The sequence below is a fragment of the Saccostrea cucullata genome, unplaced genomic scaffold, assembly GCF_032062105.1.
Source record: "Saccostrea cucullata isolate Sc308-1 unplaced genomic scaffold, CSIRO_AGI_Scuc_v1 ctg219, whole genome shotgun sequence".
Lineage (NCBI taxonomy): Eukaryota > Metazoa > Mollusca > Bivalvia > Ostreida > Ostreidae > Saccostrea > Saccostrea cuccullata.
In genome coordinates, this window is record NW_026936054.1 from 197,805 (window position 1) to 219,221 (window position 21,417).

Consider the following 21,417-nt stretch of genomic DNA (forward strand, 5'->3'; position numbering starts at 1 on the left):
ACTGACAACAATTATTCTGACTTTAAGACACTATTTTGCCTTTCAGGCTCTGAAGCATTTTGTTAAGTGTAGTGGAGAAGACAGCCAGGCTATTGAGTTAGCCATTGAGACCGTGGGACGCGCAAACGATGAATCTCTGACCCGCATGTTGATTGATTTCCTGATGGGAGAGACTGATAATGTTCCCAAGGTAAAACAGAGGACTATTTCAAAGAAACATCAGATAATTTTTAGCTGCTTTGAACTAAAATCAATTCTGAAGAGATTAATTATTCAGATAATTTCAAATTTACCAGTCCTTGATTTTTTTTATTTTGTAAAAAAAATTTCCATATGAAGTAACTTTCAGTTTATCTGCCTTCAAGTTTATGTTATTGCACATATTTGCATCATTAACAATATGTTGTCTTTGTTAGGATGCCAAGTACCTGTTCCGTTTGTACATTAACAATATCTTGTCTTTGTTAGGATGCCAAGTACCTGTTCCGTTTGTACATTAACAGGATGCCAAGTACCTGTTCCGTTTGTACATTAACAATATCTTGTCTTTGTTAGGATGCCAAGTACCTGTTCCATTTGTAATTAACAATATCTTGTCTTTGTTAGGATGCCAAGTACCTGTTGTTTGTACATTAACAATATCTTGTCTTTGTTAGGATGCCAAGTACCTGTTCCGTTTGTACATTAACAATATCTTGTCTTTGTTAGGATGCCAAGTACCTGTTCCGTTTGTACATTAACAATATCTTGTCTTTGTTAGGATGCCAAGTACCTGTTCCGTTTGTACATTAACAATATCTTGTCTTTGTTAGGATGCCAAGTACCTGTTCCGTTTGTACATTAACAATATCTTGTCTTTGTTAGGATGCCAAGTACCTGTTCCGTTTGTACATTAACAATATCTTGTCTTTGTTAGGATGCCAAGTACCTGTTCCGTTTGTACATTAACAATATCTTGTCTTTGTTAGGATGCCAAGTACCTGTTCCGTTTGTACATTAACAATATCTTGTCTTTGTTAGGATGCCAAGTACCTGTTCCGTTTGTACATTAACAATATCTTGTCTTTGTTAGGATGCCAAGTACCTGTTCCGTTTGTACATTAACAATATCTTGTCTTTGTTAGGATGCCAAGTACCTGTTCCGTTTGTACATTAACAATATCTTGTCTTTGTTAGGATGCCAAGTACCTGTTCCGTTTGTACATTAACAATATCTTGTCTTTGTTAGGATGCCAAGTACCTGTTCCGTTTGTACATTAACAATATCTTGTCTTTGTTAGGATGCCAAGTACCTGTTCCGTTTGTACATTAACAATATCTTGTCTTTGTTAGGATGCCAAGTACCTGTTCCGTTTGTACATTAACAATATCTTGTCTTTGTTAGGATGCCAAGTACCTGTTCCGTTTGTACATTAACAATATCTTGTCTTTGTTAGGATGCCAAGTACCTGTTCCGTTTGTACATTAACAATATCTTGTCTTTGTTAGGATGCCAAGTACCTGTTCCGTTTGTACATTAACAATATCTTGTCTTTGTTAGGATGCTAAGTGCCTGTTCCATTTGTACATTAAGAATATCTTGTCTTTGTAAGGATGCTAAGTACCTGTTCCATTTGTACATTAAGAATATCTTGTCTTTGTTAGGATACTAAGTACCTGTTCCATTTGTACATTAACAATATCTTGTCTTTGTTAGGATGCTAAGTACCTGTTCCGTTTGTACATGGCCCTGAAGCAGTACAGGGAGGCGGGTAGAACAGCCATTATCATCGCCAGGGAGGAACAAAATGCTGGTCAGTCTGTAACAGGCTCACATTGTTGTTTTTTTTTCAGTTCTGTTGTTTATTAAATTTTTCAATAAATCAGTAAATTTACAATATTTAAAACAATTCTGGGAAAATGATGTGTTGTCTTAAAAGAAATCAGACAACTTAAATATTCACTAACTGGAATAAACAGGTAAATAACTAGCCAAAATATAGTCAATAATAGATATTGTTTTTAAACTAAAAAATATTTCACAGGCAACTACAGAAATGCCCATGATGTCCTGTTCAGTATGTATAAAGAGCTGATGCAGCAGAAAATCAAGATTCCAACAGAAATGTCTACAAACCTGATGATTCTCCATAGCTACATCCTGGTCAAGGTTAGTCTATTCAGGTCAAGGTCAAACAAAATCCTTGTCAAGGTTAAACTCTGTCACTTTAAAGTCAGGCATTTTACGGCTATTTTTAAATGAATGATTTACATGACTAGATTATTTAAATTCATTTATTCAAAGTGACATATTTAGAGAAATTTTCAAGTTTTACTTTTTTCATATGTTCAGTAGATTCATAAACACAAAAAAAAATTAGAATCATAAATGAGCAATAAAGTAAATCATAAATGTGTCCTTCCTCTGCAGATTCATGTTAAGAGAGGAGATCACATGAAGGGAGCAAGGTTGTTGATAAGAGTGGCCAACAACATCAGTAAATTCCCATCACGTAAGTATAGGCATATACGATTTTTTTTTCATGACCTGTGAATATTGATTTAGATTAGATTTATTTGAAAATCATTTATTAAAGCAAAATTTTGATAAGTTGAAAAAAGGCACTATAAACCCTAACTGACAATTTTTCAAAATACACTTGCCTGTATGGATTCTCTAGTAAGCAGTTCATTTATTTGTACACAGTATAAATTAACAGTCATGATGCCTTTTATTGGACAGATATTGTACCTATTCTGACGTCCACGGTCATTGAGTGTCACAGGGCGGGGCTAAAGAACTCCTCCTTCAGTTATGCGGCTATGCTGATGAGACCTGAATATCGTAACAACATCGACCTGAAATACAAGAAGAAGATCGAGATGATCGTGAGGAAGCCGGACAAAACAGAAGAAGAGGAGCCGCTGACTCAATGTCCGTATTGTAGCTTCCAGCTCCCAGAGACCGCGCTGATGTGTCCCGAGTGTAAAAATAACCTCCCTTACTGTATTGTCACGGTGAGTTATCCCCCTTGTATAGTGCAATGGCTTCTGTAGTCTAAAAAATAACCTCCCCTACTGCATTGTCACGGTGAGATTTCCCCCTTAAATAGCCTATTGACCTTGTAAAGTTGATGTTTTTAAACTTTATTGGGTTTATTTATTTTCACTGCAAGCTTAACAAGGCCGAGTCTAATTATTTCTGCCCTAGGGATTTTGACAATTTTTTGATAATTAATTTTTACTGTTATATTTATTGTTTTAGGATTTGAAAATCAAATGTTTACCAACCCAATTTCTTAGGGGGCCATCTCAAAAGTTGTCAAATTTTACTATTGGACCCTATGGGAATTTGTTGGAAAATTGCCAAATTATCCCATATTTTCCATATTTTTTTGTATTTCTGCCCTAGGGATTTTTTTTAATTCAAGTAGATCAAAGTTAATGTAAAAAGTCACCAAATTGTGAAATTTCAAAAATGTTCACCATCTAGGTTGGTCTAGGTAGTAATTACTAAGTCTATTTTTTCGAAGCCCAATTCCTCATATAAAGGAATAAATACATATCTTTGCAGATGAATTATTGACGCCTACAATTTTTTGGAAAAAATAGCAATTTTTAGATTGCTAGTATGTTTCTTGGGAATGTCTGTCAAGAGTTTTTAATATAATATCCATGGAAGTCTTGAACATACAAGCAAGTTATGCGTCATTCTTCAGCGTCATGCATTGCTTACAAAATCTGAAAACAGTGACGTTGTTAGAGTCATTTCAATGTTCTTTTTACAATTATTGTCGTAAAATCACATTTTCAAATAAGTATGAGTTACAAATAATATTAATTTTGGATTAAAATCAAAATAATTTTCAAAGATGTACTGTCTCATAAATGACTGCATGAAATTAAAAAGCTGCGCAAAGTGATGCGCACTCGAATTAGACTCGACCTCGTTAAATATAAATGATGTCTGTATTATTCAAGGTAGACATTACTTATACGAGGGTTGTTCGAAAAGTTCGTGGACGATGTCAGTCTTCGTTATGTTACTCGCTAAAATTTTAAACTAAGCACACTATAATATGTCAAGATATTTGTTTTGTTGATTTGTGAAGTTTCATACCATTCAATTTAACATAAATCAATTTACTTCATTTTAAAATCAACATGTTTTGTACCCGCGGAGCACACGTAACGGCAATGTAACGTCAAAACATCGCGTTCTTAAAAAACTACCATCCCTATACATTTCACACAGTATAATCCAATGCCCACTCATTGAATCCTTGTTCTAACACTTGACATGTATTTTTAAGAATTGCTCTCGTTGTTTGATTTTCTTTGATAATGTTTTAATTTATTTTATTACTTAACTCTGCTTTCACAGGATACGCAACTCTGAGGTGCCCATGTCTTTCCATGACGTTCCAACTTTTAAAAGTTTTTGTTCAGATTTTTACAGTTAAATCGTAGCTTCACAGATTGTTCTCAACCGATACATAGTGTCTGTCACTGAAATACTGCCTGTACTATTTCTACACACATGCACAACTCGCTTGTGACGTATTTTCTTGATTCCTCCAACATTTTTAGAGTTTATTCAGGGATTTTCCTGAGTAAAACACCAAACTGCATCGTTATCTGCTGCTCAGTGACTTTCTAAAAGTCATGGTTTTTGTCGTTTTCAATAAGGACTACCTATCTTCTCAAGTTGATTTGTTTTCAACAAAGCAAAATATAAAGCCATTATTTGGTATTCGAATCGATGTAACAATTCTTAATTTGAATTTCTAGGTTGTTTTTCGTTTTTGCTCCATTTTACAGAGAATACGACCACAGACATTATATAGTGTATTGTCTGTAACTTACTAAAAAAAAACCTGCATTCATGGTGATTTTTCCATTTTTATAATCTTGATAGTTTTGAATAAATTAATATGTTTTTAACACTTTATTGGATTTATGTAAAAATTTTTCAAGCTAAATTTGGATAAATAATGCCTGTCAATTTAAAATGATATGACAGTTGTCCACGAACATAAACCCAGTTTTGTACATTTATTTACATCACACAGGGCCGCCACGTTGTGAAGGATGATATGACAGCCTGTCCCAAGTGTGATTTCCCAGCCATCTTCTCTGAATTCATCAAGTAAGTCAAACACAGAACAAAAAATACACTTATAGAGACTAATTGATGCATAATGTCTGTTTGTTGTTTCATTTTATAATTTCCACGAGATGAACCAATGGAAATGCTAATTATAACTGTATTTTTGTTTCAATAGATTGCTGGAGACTGAGGAAAATTGTCCAATGTGTTCTGAAAAAATCATCAAGGAAAATTTACAGAAAGTGGCAGATGTTAATAAATATCTACACCCAGAAGAAGGCACTGTAGAGTAATGACCTCGACCTGTCAATAGGATTTAATTTTATATGACAGATTAATGCCTCTCCTAACTTAAGTGTGACAGAAGGAATGACTCTTGGTTAGAATGACAAATAAATGACTGTTCAATTCTCTGTGTAGGCTACATATCAGTTGTCTCTGTGATACAAGCGTTTAAATGTGTCTAGTGTTAAGCTTTTTGTTACTCAAATTCCGTCCATTGTCTGTACTTCAAATATTTTCTAAATTGGAAATAGATCTGAATAAATATGTGATTTAATTTTATGGTTTGAATATGTTTTATCAGGAACATTCTAAAAGGCTGTCAAGAAGTGATGATATTGCTTTCCTAAGTCTTTAGAAATGTACGTGTATCTTTCATCCAAATTATATTTTTTTCTGTCAACAAGATTTGTTTTGAAGCATCCCTCTGAATATCTTCTGAGGAAAGCTTTGGTATGCAGTAAAACTCGCTTGGAACAAACATTGATATCGCAAATTCACAGATAAAGTGAAGTTATTTTGGACCCCCAGCTATATGAGAAGGATATGGAGATAACGAACAGTATTCAATCTCAAAGTCCATAAAACAAAACAAAATAAGAGCAGAGCAAACACTGACCCTCGAAACATCAGAGGCAGGATCAGGTGCCATGGAAGAGTGAGCATCCCCTGCAAACCGGTCACACCCACCGTGTGCTCCTTGTCATGATCAGGAAATAACGGAAAATATCCGCCGTCAATTCAGTGTATAAATAATGGACTAAAAATTGGTATGAAAAATGTCAGTCAGCATTTAACTCAGTGATAAAATGTATTTGCTGACAAGGTCATTGTATCGACCTTATATTTAATGTATATCTCATACATGTAGCAGATAACGGATATAGCAGAGTAATTTCATAGGTCCCTGTGACTTCGTTATAACCGAGTTTCACTGTATTTTTTTTACCCTGTCTATCTATACATTCGTCTGATTGTCATATTATCTTTTCCCCCAAGCTCCTCTTTTATAGAGGCAAAATAAAGGTTGAAAAAATATATGGTTTTCTTCAAATATCGGGTTCCCTGAACTTCTCTAACATTTTACTTAGTATCTTAATCGTCATACCTCAAAAACATTTAATGCAGGAACAATTTCCAATCACAAAATGTTTAGTGATAAATATGGATTTTTTTTCAATTTGACTACTTTCAATTTGCATTTTATACTTAATGCTCAATTGAAAACAAACTATATTTTAACAAGAAGATTTATTGAATAGAAGATGAACTATTAATTGTGTGTTTACAATATTCAACACATAAATATTTTCTGCCATAGAAAAAAACCATTCATCTTCCTCTACCACAACTTCTCAGACACGCAGCATATATATTCTGACATTCAATGATGCAGTTGTATTTTCCCCAAATATATGTTATATTGTAACATATCTTTATGCAGGATGCATAGGCTGTACCGCAGTTACACGTGCAACATCCCTCGCAAGAATGCTGAGCCAGAAAAATCAGCAAAGCCAGAAAAACAAATCTCATTTTGAAGTTTCTGAAAAAAAATGTACATTAAGCATGATGAGCTCATACTAAGATAACCATACTTTAATTATTTTAGATTAATTAAGAGAACGGGGTAAACAATTCAATGGTTTCCTCTTCATAGTTTGACTGATTTATTGATATATGTTGTTTAACATCTCTTTTCGTAGTTTGAAGGTAACTGTTATATATTGTTTTTATCATGTGTTTTAATTATATCTACCGTATTATTCAAAACAATTAATACAGATTTTTTGCAAAATACTCCATTTTCATTTCAATTTCAGAGGAACTTCATCATTTCAGCATTGAATTCATATTTTTGGATGCCATCGGTTCCACAACACGCCTGGCCGTGCCGACAAATTGAATACCGCGCGGTGAGACAAGGTTTCACGTGTGTTATAGAGATCAGAACGTCGTGGATTTCTAATGGATTTCATAAAGAAAAGTATACTGAATGTAAATATTTTTTAAATAAAACAACTTTCGTCAACAACTTTAATCCTATAATTTTTTTTAATTACAATAACTAAAGGCCTGTACATATAATGCTTCCTTTTCACAGACACACAGAGATTTGCCATTAAAATTCGCCTTTGCTTAATCGAATTCTGATAATAACATTTTTTTTTTAAATCATAAGAAACATGGATAATGAAAATTAATGAAAATATTTACATTTGCCAATGTCTTTCCTTATATGACAATACTAAAAAAAATGACATTCAATTTTCGATGACGTGCAGTCGGTCACATGATCAGACTTTCTTGCGTATGGAAAGCAAACTGCACGTGCAATTTGGAAAGTTCCGACTGTGACGTCACATAACGTCGTAGTAACGTTACGTTGCATTTCAAAATCTAAGTTTAAATAATGCCTATATTTGTTTGTAAAATGAATGAAAACGTAAAATATAAATATAAGAAATAAAATATCATTTTTTAGAGTTTCATTGGAATGTGACATGAAGTGGGTACGTGATCAAATCTACTATAACGCCCTTCGGGCGTTATAGAATTTGATCACGTGACCGACTTCATGTCATACCCCAATGCAACTCTAAAAATGATATCTTATTTCTTAAATATTACTTACTCTCTATCACCACGTCAATGTTAAAATTGATGGACACTGAATCTGCTATGAATTTGTCTTTATATGCAGTTTGATGATATTTTTCATGCGTAATTCCTGGTAACATATTGGTGGAATACAAAACCAAAATATAGCAATGATCATGATATATTTACAATGTTAGAATATTCGATATAATGTCACAGTTTGCAACGTTACATCCGTTTTAAATGGACTATATCTAAAATATATAAAAGTATTTACGCATTTATTTACTTCAAAGAAGATTAGTATTAGTTATTCTATAATTAAAATTAACAATATAAATTTTAGTTTATAGAGAGATTGTCCACTAAAGTCGAAATAATGTCACAAATATTCCTATGTTGGAATGTTTTTATTGAAAAAAAAATAGATGGCAAACTAGCAATTACAATCTCAGCAAGATGTCGTAGGAATTAAAAGTTTGGTCTGGTGCACCATGCAGACCAAAATTTTAGTCCATATAGATGTAACAGTGGTCTGTAATAAAGTCCACTTAAAATTATCCCGGATTATCACGAGATACTAGATCTAGATCGTAAACAATAAAGAACAATAACGATTATTCAGATATGATAGATGACTTTGATTTATTTAATAAATAGTATTTTATTAATCAACAAATAACAAAACAATATTCAAGTAAACAATGAAATGCAAGGGAAATGTAGTCGAGTATTTACCTTTATAGATAGTTTCAGCACTTCAGCAATCGGAATTGACCAAATAATATTACGGTAACAATATAAATATGTAGATAAATAAATAAATTGGAGACAAACTCCTAAAAACGTCTAAGTCTGGTTGTTAAAAAAAACGAACTCAACAGGGACGCGGAACGGAAACGCCCGGATCCCAGACGGTGGCACCGGTTGTCAATGACAACCGCGCACCCCATCCAAGATCCAAGAGAGATAACTCTAATTAAAATATACGACTCCACTACATTCCCCCCACCTTAAGACCTTATGTCGAAGACATAAGTCTCAAGATATAAAGTATGCATGACTATATCATCAATATATTAAATAACAAATATGCAAATAAATACATCACTCAAGTCTCTCTCTCAAAAATATGAAGAGTACATTTGTAATTATACATAATGGATACATACTGCATATATACTCAGATACTCGCTCAAATAGTTGAAACAATCAACAATTTAAATTAATCCACAACAACATTATATTACAAAACAACAGATATCTATGTAATAAATTATTATTATCACATAAGGTTAAACTCTATAAATATGCACAATGACAAATGTCATATCTCTGTATCAGCAATCAACACATTGTGACATATAATACACATACTTGTATAGTATTTATCTGTACATATATATTCAGGTATACATACAATAGAAAATAATACTAATCACAACATTGTCTTTAAATTTTTTCAGTTCAAATTTAAATTCAAATAACAAATAAATAATTTGTTAAAACTATAACTATACTCACCGTCAATAGAAACGCAACACCCTAATTTAAGGGGTGAAAATTATGTACGGGATATAACTATGTACCAAAAAAGTTAGGACATCTTTTACTTTGCCAAATCAGTTATTTAACGGTTGAATGATTTTCATTCCATTACCGGAAGTTGATTTTTAGCCCCCTGAACAGAAATCAAAAATTAGCATTTTTAATAAAATTATTGACAATATTTTGGGTTTTCAAGGTTTTGTACCTGTTAATCATAAGTCTTGTACTAAAAGTCCGGAAAAATATTCTTCTTTCTTTTCCGGATATGATGCCTGTATTTCCTCAAAGTAACTGAAAGCACGCATTTTCATTGCTAATGTTGGAAATTCTCAAAATAAAGAAAAGCGAGAGCTACAGATGCAAATATACACAACATAACGACTTTTCGGGCCCATGTGTTTCAAAAGCATGAATGACAATTCCTTGACCGGAAGTCCAAGGGTTACTACACTACGCCAAGTTAGAGAAAATTCGACCTCAGTATCTGAAAAACAGGCATTTAAAGTTGCACAAGAATATTTATTTTGCTCAGGTTAAGACATTGATAAACCTACTGCATGGTAGAATTCGGGCTGTGTTTGTTGTACCTGGCGGACTAGGACGTTTTAATTGAATGGTCGGAAGGGGGGATGTTTTAGAGTTATGTGTTACTTTATAAGGTTTAAAGATAAGATTAAAAATGAATATTTAAATGTAAAAAGTAAATTTACAAAACAATGATACTTTATTCAAACTTTAAATGTTATCTTTAGACCTTAGAACGTAACACAAAACTTTTAAAACATCCCCCCTTCCGACCATTCAATTAAAACGTCCTAGTCCGCCAGGTACAACAAACACAGCCCGAATTCTACCATGCAGTAGGTTTATCAATGTCTTAACCTGAGCAAAATAAATATTCTTGTGCAACTTTAAATGCCTGTTTTTCAGATACTGAGGTCGAATTTTCTCTAACTTGGCGTAATGTAGTAACCCTTGGACTTCCGCTCAAGGAATTGTCATTCATGCTTTTGAAACATATGGGCCCGAAAAGTCGTTATGTAGTGTATATTTGCATCTGTAGCTCTCGCTTTTCTTTATTTTGAGAATTTCCAACATTAGCAATGAAAATGCGTGCTTTCAGTTACTTTGAGGAAATACAGGCATCACATCCGGAAAAGAAAAAAGGATATTTTTCCGGACTTTTAGTACAAGACTTATGATTAACAGGTACAAAACCTTGAAAACCCAAAATATTGTCAATAATTTTATTAAAAATGCTAATTTTTGATTTCTGTCCAGGGGGCTAAAAATCAACTTCCGGTAATGGAATGAAAATCATTCAACCGTTAAATAACTGATTTGGCAAAGTAAAAGATGTCCTAACTTTTTTGGTACATAGTTATATCCCGTACATAATTTTCACCCCTTAAATTAGGGTGTTGCGTTTCTATTGACGGTGAGTATATAATTCTCGACACAACCTCGTGCAAACTGTCCATGCACATATAGACACGGTACGACTGTCTTAATCGGAATCACCGGAAATAAAGTCACTGACACACTGGCGGAATTAAGGTAGAGAAAACGTGAATAACGTAAAATGTGGAACGAGAAAAGTCCGGCCAACATCAAGGTAAATATGAAATATAAATATGAAATGATAATGCAATGAGAATATACAATGAATTCTCCGATAGCTCACTGTACATGTATATATATATAATTTCAGGAAAACACAGGAAGAAAATATGAAGATGGACATGAAAATGGAATAATGAAAACATGAAGATGATGATGAATGACAAACGGTAAGATAAGTTGAGGTGACATACATATATAAAAACAAAACCAACATTTATTCTTCAAAAATCCTGTAAGGTTCTAATACAACTTTCTTACCAAGACGGTTAGACAAGCTAGTACTATTTCTTCTATAACAATTCAAACTGCCGTTCGCACTCTCAACCATCTCCAAACGCTCATCTCTAGAAAAATATGCATTCTCACGCTCACTCTTACCCCTTTTCAAACTGTCGATCTCACTCCTCAGTCTCCTGTTCTCTCTCTCTAACTCTCGTCTCAACTCTCTCTCACGCAAAAGCTCACTCCTCTCATTCAATCTTGCATTAGCTATTTCTTTTAATTTAATTAAACGATCAATTTCAACATCAATATTGAATACAAACTGTTCAAGATCTGTTTTCTCCACAGGGACGGAATGTAAGGAAAGGAATGCGTAATCCTCGGTCTGGCTCGCGGTCGCGGCTGTAGTGTGTACAGGAGGAACGTCTGGCTGAGCAACTGGCGGACACGAAGGAATTTCAGATGACCCGAACTTGAAAGGCAAAGTGGATGGCAAGGTCTCAGACGACACAACGGATGGTGTAACATCGTATGAAGGCAGCAATGGAGCAAAGATGGATGGCTGGACTGATGAAATGATAGCGGATGATGTGGCGGATGGCAGACAGGATGAACTGATGGTAGAGGAACTTACGGAAGAAGCAGATGAGGTCGCAGGTGCCTGTGGCAGAGCAGATTCCAGGGTGCTGGTGGTCGGAGCCACTGGGAGACGAGAAACAAATTTCAAACTGCCAGGATCAATGTAATTACTATTTGGTTTGAGTTCATGTCGACACAGCTGGAGATGATTTTCTAGAGGCAGCTGGGACAAGTGATGAATACTGCGGAGGTGGAAACGCATATCTGTCTTTCTCTTGCAAGTAGATTAACATCCTGGGATGGAACAATGGAAAATAACATGATGGGGCTTGTGCTTCGTCTCCCAGTGCCTGGCATAACTCTTCCTGGTGGTAAAGGAGGTAAAGCCACAGGACACTACAGGACAATTCATTCCAGAATGGAACTCAAAGGGGCAGGATGAAGATTCCAGAAGTTCCGCAAGATCCTCATCGTGGACCAAAAGGTCAAGGACATCAGTGTCCATAATTGACATGACTATATAAAGTGGTGATGATGACAACGATGATAAGGATGGGATCAAACGATGATGATAATGATGATGATGATGAAAATGTTGTAAGGATGATCCAAATGAAACTGTAAATAAATAAACACATAGTTTGAGGAAATAGCAAACATGTTGCTTACCATGTTAAGTATATGTTAACACTAATAAAGTGTATTGTATATTTTCTTTAACAAAATTTTCTGTGAACAAAATGTATAACCCCAAAGGAAAAATCTATGAATGGCATACACTCGGACCTTTCTAAAATGTCACAATGACAACAGGTCATATATTTTACTCAATGTCGAGAATATATCTCGTCTCTTCTCATCAATCAGTTCCTGTATGTAGGTAACTAACTAGTCAGTATACAATAACTGTAACTAGTCAGTATACAATAACTTTTACTATTCAGTATGCAATAACTGTATAATTATGTAGGCATCAAGCTATTTAGTATACAATAACTGTAAAATAGCAAACCTATGTTCAAACAAATATAGCAAATATTATGTATGTATAAGCACACAGATTGCAATAATCTGATCACTATGCTACACTGAAATATATCAGTCATGACTCAGGTACTAGGACCTACTGTACTTCGAAACAATAACTTGAATTACTCCATGCATGAATACAATATCATGTACATGAGTATACTTGTAACTATTTATACATGTACCCTTGTTTACAAAAACGACCTCAAAGGGTGAGTGTATGTATTCATATATCTTAACTTTAAGTTATAATTTCTTCGAGTGATTAGTCTCAAAGACTCAATTTTCCATCTCTGTATTATCACATAACAAATAATGAGGATGAAGATGAGAAATGAATATGCCATGATAAAATGATATGTTAGTATAACAATAATCAACTGAAAATTTAATGCAATTCACATGCAAGTGCCTAGTTATGTACACTGTAATTTATGGTGAAAAACGAGTGGGAGGTTTAATTCTACGACCATGTCTTGTGTGTTGGGAACATTCCCTGTAGGATTCTTGTTCGTTTGTCATAATTTCTTGTGATTCACTACTCGAGTCATACTCGGTCTGTACCTCAAAGGTATTGTAAAACTCATAATTTGATAAATCTGACTCTTCCGACAAATAGGGTTTAAGGTGGTCAACATGAACCACAACTAAAACATCTGTATTACAACACTGTATTTGATATGTGACATTACTGATTTTTCTTTTGACTTTATATGGACCACGCCATCCTAACCCTAACTTTTGCTTTGCCCAAGGAGGATACCACCTCCAAACTAGGTCACCTTCATTGAAAGTTCTGTGTTTTATATTCTGATCATGATATTTTTTCTGACGCTTAAAGCTACTTTCAAGACTTTCTCCAGCATGCTGAAATGCAGAAGACATAGCTTCTTTTACGAATTCAATGTATTCATTGATGCATGATTCTTCATAATTTGGTGGGTTACCAGCAATTATGTCAATAGGGAAGTCTATTTCACGTCCTAACATTAATAAATTTGGAGAACATTTTGTACTTTCATGAAGAGAGGCACGATAGGCCATCATAACATAGGGCAGATGGTCATCCCAGTCATTTCTATGTTTATTGACAAATAAGGAAAGCATTTGCTGTAAGGTACGATTAAATCGTTCCACCATGCCATCTGATTGAGGCCGGTAAGGAGTAGTTCGGGTTTTATATATGTCAAATTTTTCACATAATTCAGAAAACAATTGAGACTCAAATTCTCTGCCTTGATCAGTGTGAATACGGTATGGGGTACCATAGCGACATATAAATTCGTTTATTAGGACATCTGCAACTGTCTGTGCAGTATGGTTTTGTAGAGCAAAAGCTTCTTTCCATTTGGTAAAATAATCGCCTATGACCATTATATACTCATTATGTTTTTCTGTCATGGGTAAAGGGCCCATTATATCAATGGCAATGCATTGTAATGGTCGGTATGCGGGGCAATGCTGCATCGGGGATTTGCCTGGACCTGGTCCTGGTTTACGCCGTGCACACACAGTGCAATTTTGACACCATCTCTCTACATCAGATGACATACCAGGCCAGTAAAATCTAGCGCGTATAGAAGCTAAAGTTTTGTCGCGACCCAAATGTCCCGCTACACGTTGATTGTGTAATTGATACATAATCTCTTTTCTTATGGACTTGGGTACCACTAATAATAATTTATGGATATTTTCCGGAATACTGAACCATTGACGATATAAAATACCATCTTTTGATACAAGAGTATCTTTCAAATTCCATAATTGTCGAATTTCAGGATTGGTCCTATAAACCGGATCTAAAACATTTGTACCGCTATTTATAATTTCACTCATGGTTTTTAGAGAAGGGTCATTTTGTTGAAGTTTTGACACATAGTCATCAGACCACTTATCCAACCAGTTAGTTGTTACGTCGCGAGTCTTATGATTTGATTTTTTAGACTGTATCGCATTTACAGTAGAAACGGTGCATTCGCAGTTTTCTTGACGGCATCTACGTCTGGGCTTTCTAGACATAGCATCCGCATTTATGTGCAAAGAGCCTTTACGGTGCTGTATCTCAAAATCATAAGTATCAAGCACTGATATCCATCTGGCTATCATACCCTCGGGTTCCTTAAAATTACGAAGCCATTTTAAGGACGAATGGTCAGTACGAAGTAAAAACTTTCTACCCCATAGGTAGTGTTTGAATTGTTTAACAAAAACGACTACTGCTAGCAACTCCCGATAGGTCGTACAATAACGGCGTTGAGTTTTAGATAATGTCTTGCTGCCGTACGCAATGACTCTTTCTTCGCCGTTTTGAATTTGTGAAAGTACGGCGCCAATTCCGTCGTTCGAAGCGTCCGTATCGAGTATGAATGTATCATGACAATTTGGGTATGACAATACTGGGGATGAAATCAAAAGTTTCTTAAGTGTTTGAAATGCCTTTTCACTGGAACTATTCCATGTAAATGGAACATCTTTTTGAGTCAAACGAGTGAGTGGATATGCCACTGTAGCAAACTCAGGAATAAATTTCCTATAATATGAGGCTAGACCTAAGAAACTTTTTATTTCTGTGACATTTTCGGGGGTTTTCCAGTCTTGAACTGCACAAATCTTTTTAGGGTCACACTTCACACCATATTTTGACACAACGTGTCCTAAGAAGGATACTTCTTCACGAAATAAAATACATTTTTTAGGTTTAAGTTTAAGATTTGCGTCCCTGAATCGGTCAAAAACTTTTGTCAAATTTGATAACGTTTCTGTGAAAGTTTTTCCGAAAACAATCACATCGTCTAGGTAAACTAAACAACGTTCCCATTGTAAACTATGTAATATTAATTCCATTAATCTTTCAAAGGTCGCAGGACTATTTGTTAAGCCAAAAGGCATGACCTTGAACTGGTAAAGTCCTTTATGAGTCGCAAACGCAGTTTTTACTTTATCGTTTTCGTTCATGGCCACCTGCCAGTACCCACTAGCCATATCAAGTGTACAAAAGTACATTGAGCCTGACAGTGCATCTATTGACTCATCAATTCGGGGTAGGGGATACGCATCTTTGACGGTTATATGATTTAATTTGCGGTAATCGACACAAAATCGAGTACTTCCGTCTTTCTTTTTAACCAAAACTATGGGAGATGCCCATGGAGAAAAACTTGGTTCAATAACGTCTTGTTCGAGCATATTTTGTATTTCATTTTCAGCTATTTCTCGCTGAGCTAAAGGTAATCTTCGAGGGGGTAATTTGATTGGTTTATTATTACCAGTGTCTATTGTGTGAGTAACTTTGGTAGTACGACCTAGTTTTCCATCTGAACCCACGAACACGTCAGTATATCGGTATAAAACCGAAATTAGTTCGTTTTTCTCGTTTTCTGTAAGTTCAGACGAAACGTTGTCTAACATGATTTTTAAATGATCAGGTAAACATTCAGTTTTCGGAGTTTCAGTACTCTCTATTTGTTCGAAATTATCAACCAAATCGGTTGCAGTTGTTATACCTTGAATGGTCGCCACTTGAGTGTTTTTCTTTATTTGGACAGGTTCTGGGTTAAGATTTAATATCGAAAAAAGGACCTTGCCATCACTGACATTTACTAGGGACTTTGGAACACATATTTCCTGACCTAAACTATCACCAGAGTGAGGTTCAACTAAACCTTCTAAACTCTTAAAACGTGAATTTCCTAAATCACCCTCTACAAAAATTTCAGAGGAACCTGGAATGACTATATCTTTTGCGAGATAAACCCGCGCACAAGCAAAATTAATCTTCACTCACTAGCTGGACTTGAAAATCAGGAAAAATCAATATACCTTCTCCGAGATCGAATAAAACATCATTTTTAGACAAGAAATCTAAACCTAATATTCCTGAAAGATCACCTAATTCTGCCACTATTACGGGTATATTAAACTCTTTCTTTCCCAAACCCAAAGTAATTTCAGTTTGACCATAGACTTGTAATGGTTCCCCATCTGCAGTTTTAAGTTCGGTAGACACTTTTTGTAAGTGTTGGTCACAAAGACCTAGATTTCCTAAAATATCTTTTGAAATGAGTGAAACGGCAGACCCTGTATCAATCAACATTTGCATACATAATGACTTTATTAAAACATTAGCAAACCAGCATGAACCTGTCAAGGCCGATAACCGAATGCTTCCCGGTGACCGTTTCGGAGATTCATCTAATACTTCATGGACTGAACTTCCGGTCGCAAGGACAGTCCGTCGGCGTTTGGGTTATTCTTTGGAAACTGGTGCGATGAGTTAGCTTTGTCATTTTGCTGTGGGAAATTGTGAGATCTTTCTGGACATTTTCGACTAATGTGGCCAGATTTGCCGCAGGTATAACACCTGATGGTTGAATTCACGGTATTTTTGAGTTTTGAACTGGATTCGTTAGTACGTTTTAATTCGTTTACCGCAGACTGAAGTTCTTTCATGGTTTTTGTTATTTCAGACAAAACTGATTCATCTGCCGCGTAAGAGTTTGGAGTTTTCTGAGTGCCTTCTTTTTGTACGGCTCGGACGTTAGATTGATTCAAGAAAAAATCTTGTTCAAAATTACGCGGTTTGAGTAATGTCTTGTTATGCGCTCCGTCAAACGCCTCAAACTCTACTGCCAAGGAAATGGCTTTATCTAAAGTCGAGGGGTGTGCAAACTGCACATATTTCTTTAGTTCTATGTCACCGAGACCACTGATATATTGGTCAATAACTAAATTTTCGCGACTTGACATCGGTATGTTAGGAAACGCACGATTTGCCAAACGATTAAGCGCATACCCATAATCTGAGACGGATTCTCCCCTGAGTCTTTTTCGAGCCCTAAATTCGCATCTATGTGCGGTTTCTCGTTCAGAGGGACAAAACCTCTGTGCTAGAGAAAATTTAAGACACGAAAAATTTGATAATTGTTCCGGTGCTAATTCACTAAGTATTCGTTGTGCGGTGCCACGAAGCGACATGGCTAACTGTATGGCCTTCTCGTCATCTGACCATTGATTCCACAAAGCGACCTGTTCAAAATGTGTTAAATAGTCGGGCCACTCTACATTTTTCCCATCGAACTTATCAGGTTCTTTTTCTTTTCTAACAACATTGAATGAATTTTGAGAGGGAATTTCTGGGCGTTGGACTTTGTGTTCAAAACACGGGGTTGAATGTATTGGTGTATGAATTGATTGTACACCGGAAGCTTCCGCATTCCTTGGGAAACCCCTATTGATCATGTGACTAGAAGTTGTCGGTTCACTGTGGAACAAACCACGCTGTTTAAGTGTTGACGAGGAACGATACTGTGTGTTCGGGGCAGGGATATTGTTTTTCTGTGGTGTATAGGACTGAAAGACCTGCGAATTCTCATCATTCTCGCACAATTTCTCTGAGAACAAATTCTCTTTGTTTGAAGTTTTGCATTGATCTGCAAATTGAAATTCTAAGGAGGGATCACCCTGTGTCATACAAAATCTGTTTTTTGCTGACTGAAATTGATGATGGTTTTGACTTTCTTGTGAGGATAGACCTCCGCGTTTGTTATTTTGTGTATTCATGGGGAATTCAACTGCGTCATGAAACTGATCTTGATTATTCAATTCGGAGGAACAAGTACAAGGTAAAAAAATTCTCTCATTCATGTTATTCTCTGTCAAATCTGACCCTGACACAATATGATTATGGTTCACATTTTGTGTTTGATTACTCTCAAAAGTAGTACACGTAGGGCGAGGCGAAAACAAATTTCGCAAACTTGTACTGAGACTTTCAAATAAACGTGAGGCCATTGCTGTATGAAAAATCACACCAGGCCTGAATAAAAGAAACGGAAATAATGAACAATGTCAACAAAGCAAGAACATGATCTGATCATAGTATCCCGCGGACGAAGCCCCCAAAATTTCTGTAACAGTGGTCTGTAATAAAGTCCACTTAAAATTATCCCGGATTATCACGAGATACTAGATCTAGATCGTAAACAATAAAGAACAATAACGATTATTCAGATATGATAGATGACTTTGATTTATTTAATAAATAGTATTTTATTAATCAACAAATAACAAAACAATATTCAAGTAAACAATGAAATGCAAGGGAAATGTAGTCGAGTATTTACCTTTATAGATAGTTTCAGCACTTCAGCAATCGGAATTGACCAAATAATATTACGGTAACAATATAAATATGTAGATAAATAAATAAATTGGAGACAAAATCCTAAAAACGTCTAAGTCTGGTTGTTAAAAAAAACGAACTCAACAGGGACGCGGAACGGAAACGCCCGGATCCCAGACGGTGGCACCGGTTGTCAATGACAACCGCGCACCCCCATCCAAGATCCAAGAGAGATAACTCTAATTAAAATATACGACTCCACTACATAGATATAACATCTCGCGGAGATTATAGCCGCAATATTGCTGCGTAACTTAATGAGAAACAAAAAAACTCTACTCCAACTTTTGTCACAGACTTCCCTTATTTAGTATCAGTATACCATTATCACCTGCATATGGTGTTTGCTATTAGTTTAATCGATAAGCAAAAGCTAGCTTTCTATACAGGGACAGTTTTTGAAAAAAACGAAGCACGTTTCAGAGTAATCGGTGATTCAAGGATATACCAGAAGCTGATCAAGATAGCAACGTTTATGACCACTCGCCATATCCTGAAGGATATCCGATCAAAATATGAAGCTTGAAATTAATTTTTTTTCATGCAACAATTTTCATTTTATTCATCTTTATATAAGATTCAAGGTTTTTGGAAGTCTTAGAAAAGGACTTATAAAAGTTGACATTTGTACCCTATAAAAGGAAAAAAAATTAATACAGTTTTAGAGAAATAATTAACATTTTCTTGAATCCAGCCTTCAATACTAATGCTTAATAGCATGATATGAAATAAGAATTGATTTGTGGTTTCTTGCAACGAATTACGATAGCAAAAGTTTTACACTATATATTATAGAATACATGACGAAAATAGAAGACAAAAATACCGAATACTAATACGTATAAAATCATGGCATTTTCTCTGAATACCAGGATACCTATCGTTCTTTAACATAAAATATATTTGTTGACCAATTTGTTATTAGAAAATGCATTGCTGATATTCCAATTCCCTTTTTCTGCTAATATGATTAATTTTAATTAAAAACTGTGGGTAAATTTACATAACTTTGTGGATTCAGAGATACTTTTATGAGCATTTTTGATTACTTAACTGCTAAATTTATAAACCCGAGGATCGGAGTACCGTAAACATATACCCACTTGAACAGATGATGTTTGCGAGCGCTCGCTCTGTTGAACAGGCCTCTGCATTCTTAAGATTAATTAGTTAGTATATTCAGTTTTAAAAATGACGTAGGTTGCTCACATATAGCACCAACACACAAGTTGATGTGATAGAATGTGATGTCTGTTACTGAACTGGTTTTTGGTTTGTTTATTTTTTATATAATTTTCACGGGATGATCCAAAGGAAATACTAATTATTACTGTATTTTTGTTTAAATAGATTGCTGGAGACAGAGGAAAATCCGAGAAAATCATTAAGGAAAATCTACAGAAAGTGGTAGATGTTATTAAGTATCTACATCCAGAGGAAGGCACTGTAGATTAATCTCCCCTACCTGTCAATCAGACTTCATGTAACGATAGTTTATTAATTTTCTCCTAACTTATGTGTGACAGGAGGAATGACTCTTGGTTAGAATGACAAATAAATGACTGATTCTCTTTGTAGGTTACATATCAGTTGTCTCTATGATACGAGTGTTTTAAATGTGTCTGTTGTTAAGCTTATTGTTACATGTGTTACTCAAATTCCGTCCATTTCTGTTACCCAAATATTTTCTGAATGGAAATAGATCTGAATAAACATTTGTGATTCAGTTTGTTAAAATTGTTCATGCCTACATGTAAGAAGTCTGGGTTGTATTGATTATATAGTGAAAACCAAGCAATTCTTTAAGAATCTGCTCTGCTATTTCATATGAAGCAGATAAACTAAATGCATGGTTATGTTGAGTAAGGATGCTTTTTCCATAATTAAAAATTTAATAGCCCTTGGTTCAGGCTCTAATGTTAGGTTAAGGCTTTATTGATTATTTAGTAAAAATGTATTTTTTTTTTAAAAAAAAATTATGTTCTCTGCACCTTGGTATTTAGCAAACAAATGTAAATGTACAGTCATGACGAGGATGGATGCCTCTTCCAAAAATTTGAATTTTAATGGCCACAGGGTCAAGGTTTCTGGTTTTTGGATTAGCCTTTATAAATAATGAAATGAAAGTGCATAAATTTCCTCCTCTGGATATTTAGCAAATAAACTTGATCAAGTGCAAAATTATTATGAACAAGGAAGCTTCCTCCAAAATTTAGAAATTGTGGTCACAAGGTCAGGGTTGAAGTGAACCTCTTGGTTAAGT

The 21,417-nt window shown here is 34.9% G+C and overlaps 1 protein-coding gene across 2 annotated transcripts in view; it reads left to right on the forward strand.

Moving 5' to 3' along the window:
• The window catches only part of LOC134244678 (WD repeat-containing protein 19-like), a 34,392-nt gene extending 13,758 nt beyond the window's left edge, over nucleotides 1-20,634 (forward strand). The window contains exons 28-34 of one of the 2 annotated variants that reach the window (XM_062726930.1): nucleotides 47-190; nucleotides 1,697-1,793; nucleotides 2,025-2,149; nucleotides 2,411-2,492; nucleotides 2,723-2,997; nucleotides 5,052-5,128; nucleotides 20,505-20,634. In XM_062726930.1, the coding sequence (XP_062582914.1) occupies nucleotides 47-190; nucleotides 1,697-1,793; nucleotides 2,025-2,149; nucleotides 2,411-2,492; nucleotides 2,723-2,997; nucleotides 5,052-5,128; nucleotides 20,505-20,565 (861 nt within the window). In that variant the 3' untranslated portion in view covers nucleotides 20,566-20,634. Of the gene's footprint in view, nucleotides 1-46; nucleotides 191-1,696; nucleotides 1,794-2,024; nucleotides 2,150-2,410; nucleotides 2,493-2,722; nucleotides 2,998-5,051; nucleotides 5,129-5,264; nucleotides 5,649-20,504 lie in introns of those variants that run through there. The other variant, XM_062726929.1, reaches the window with a different exon arrangement.
• The last annotated feature ends 783 nt before the right edge of the window (nucleotides 20,635-21,417 follow it).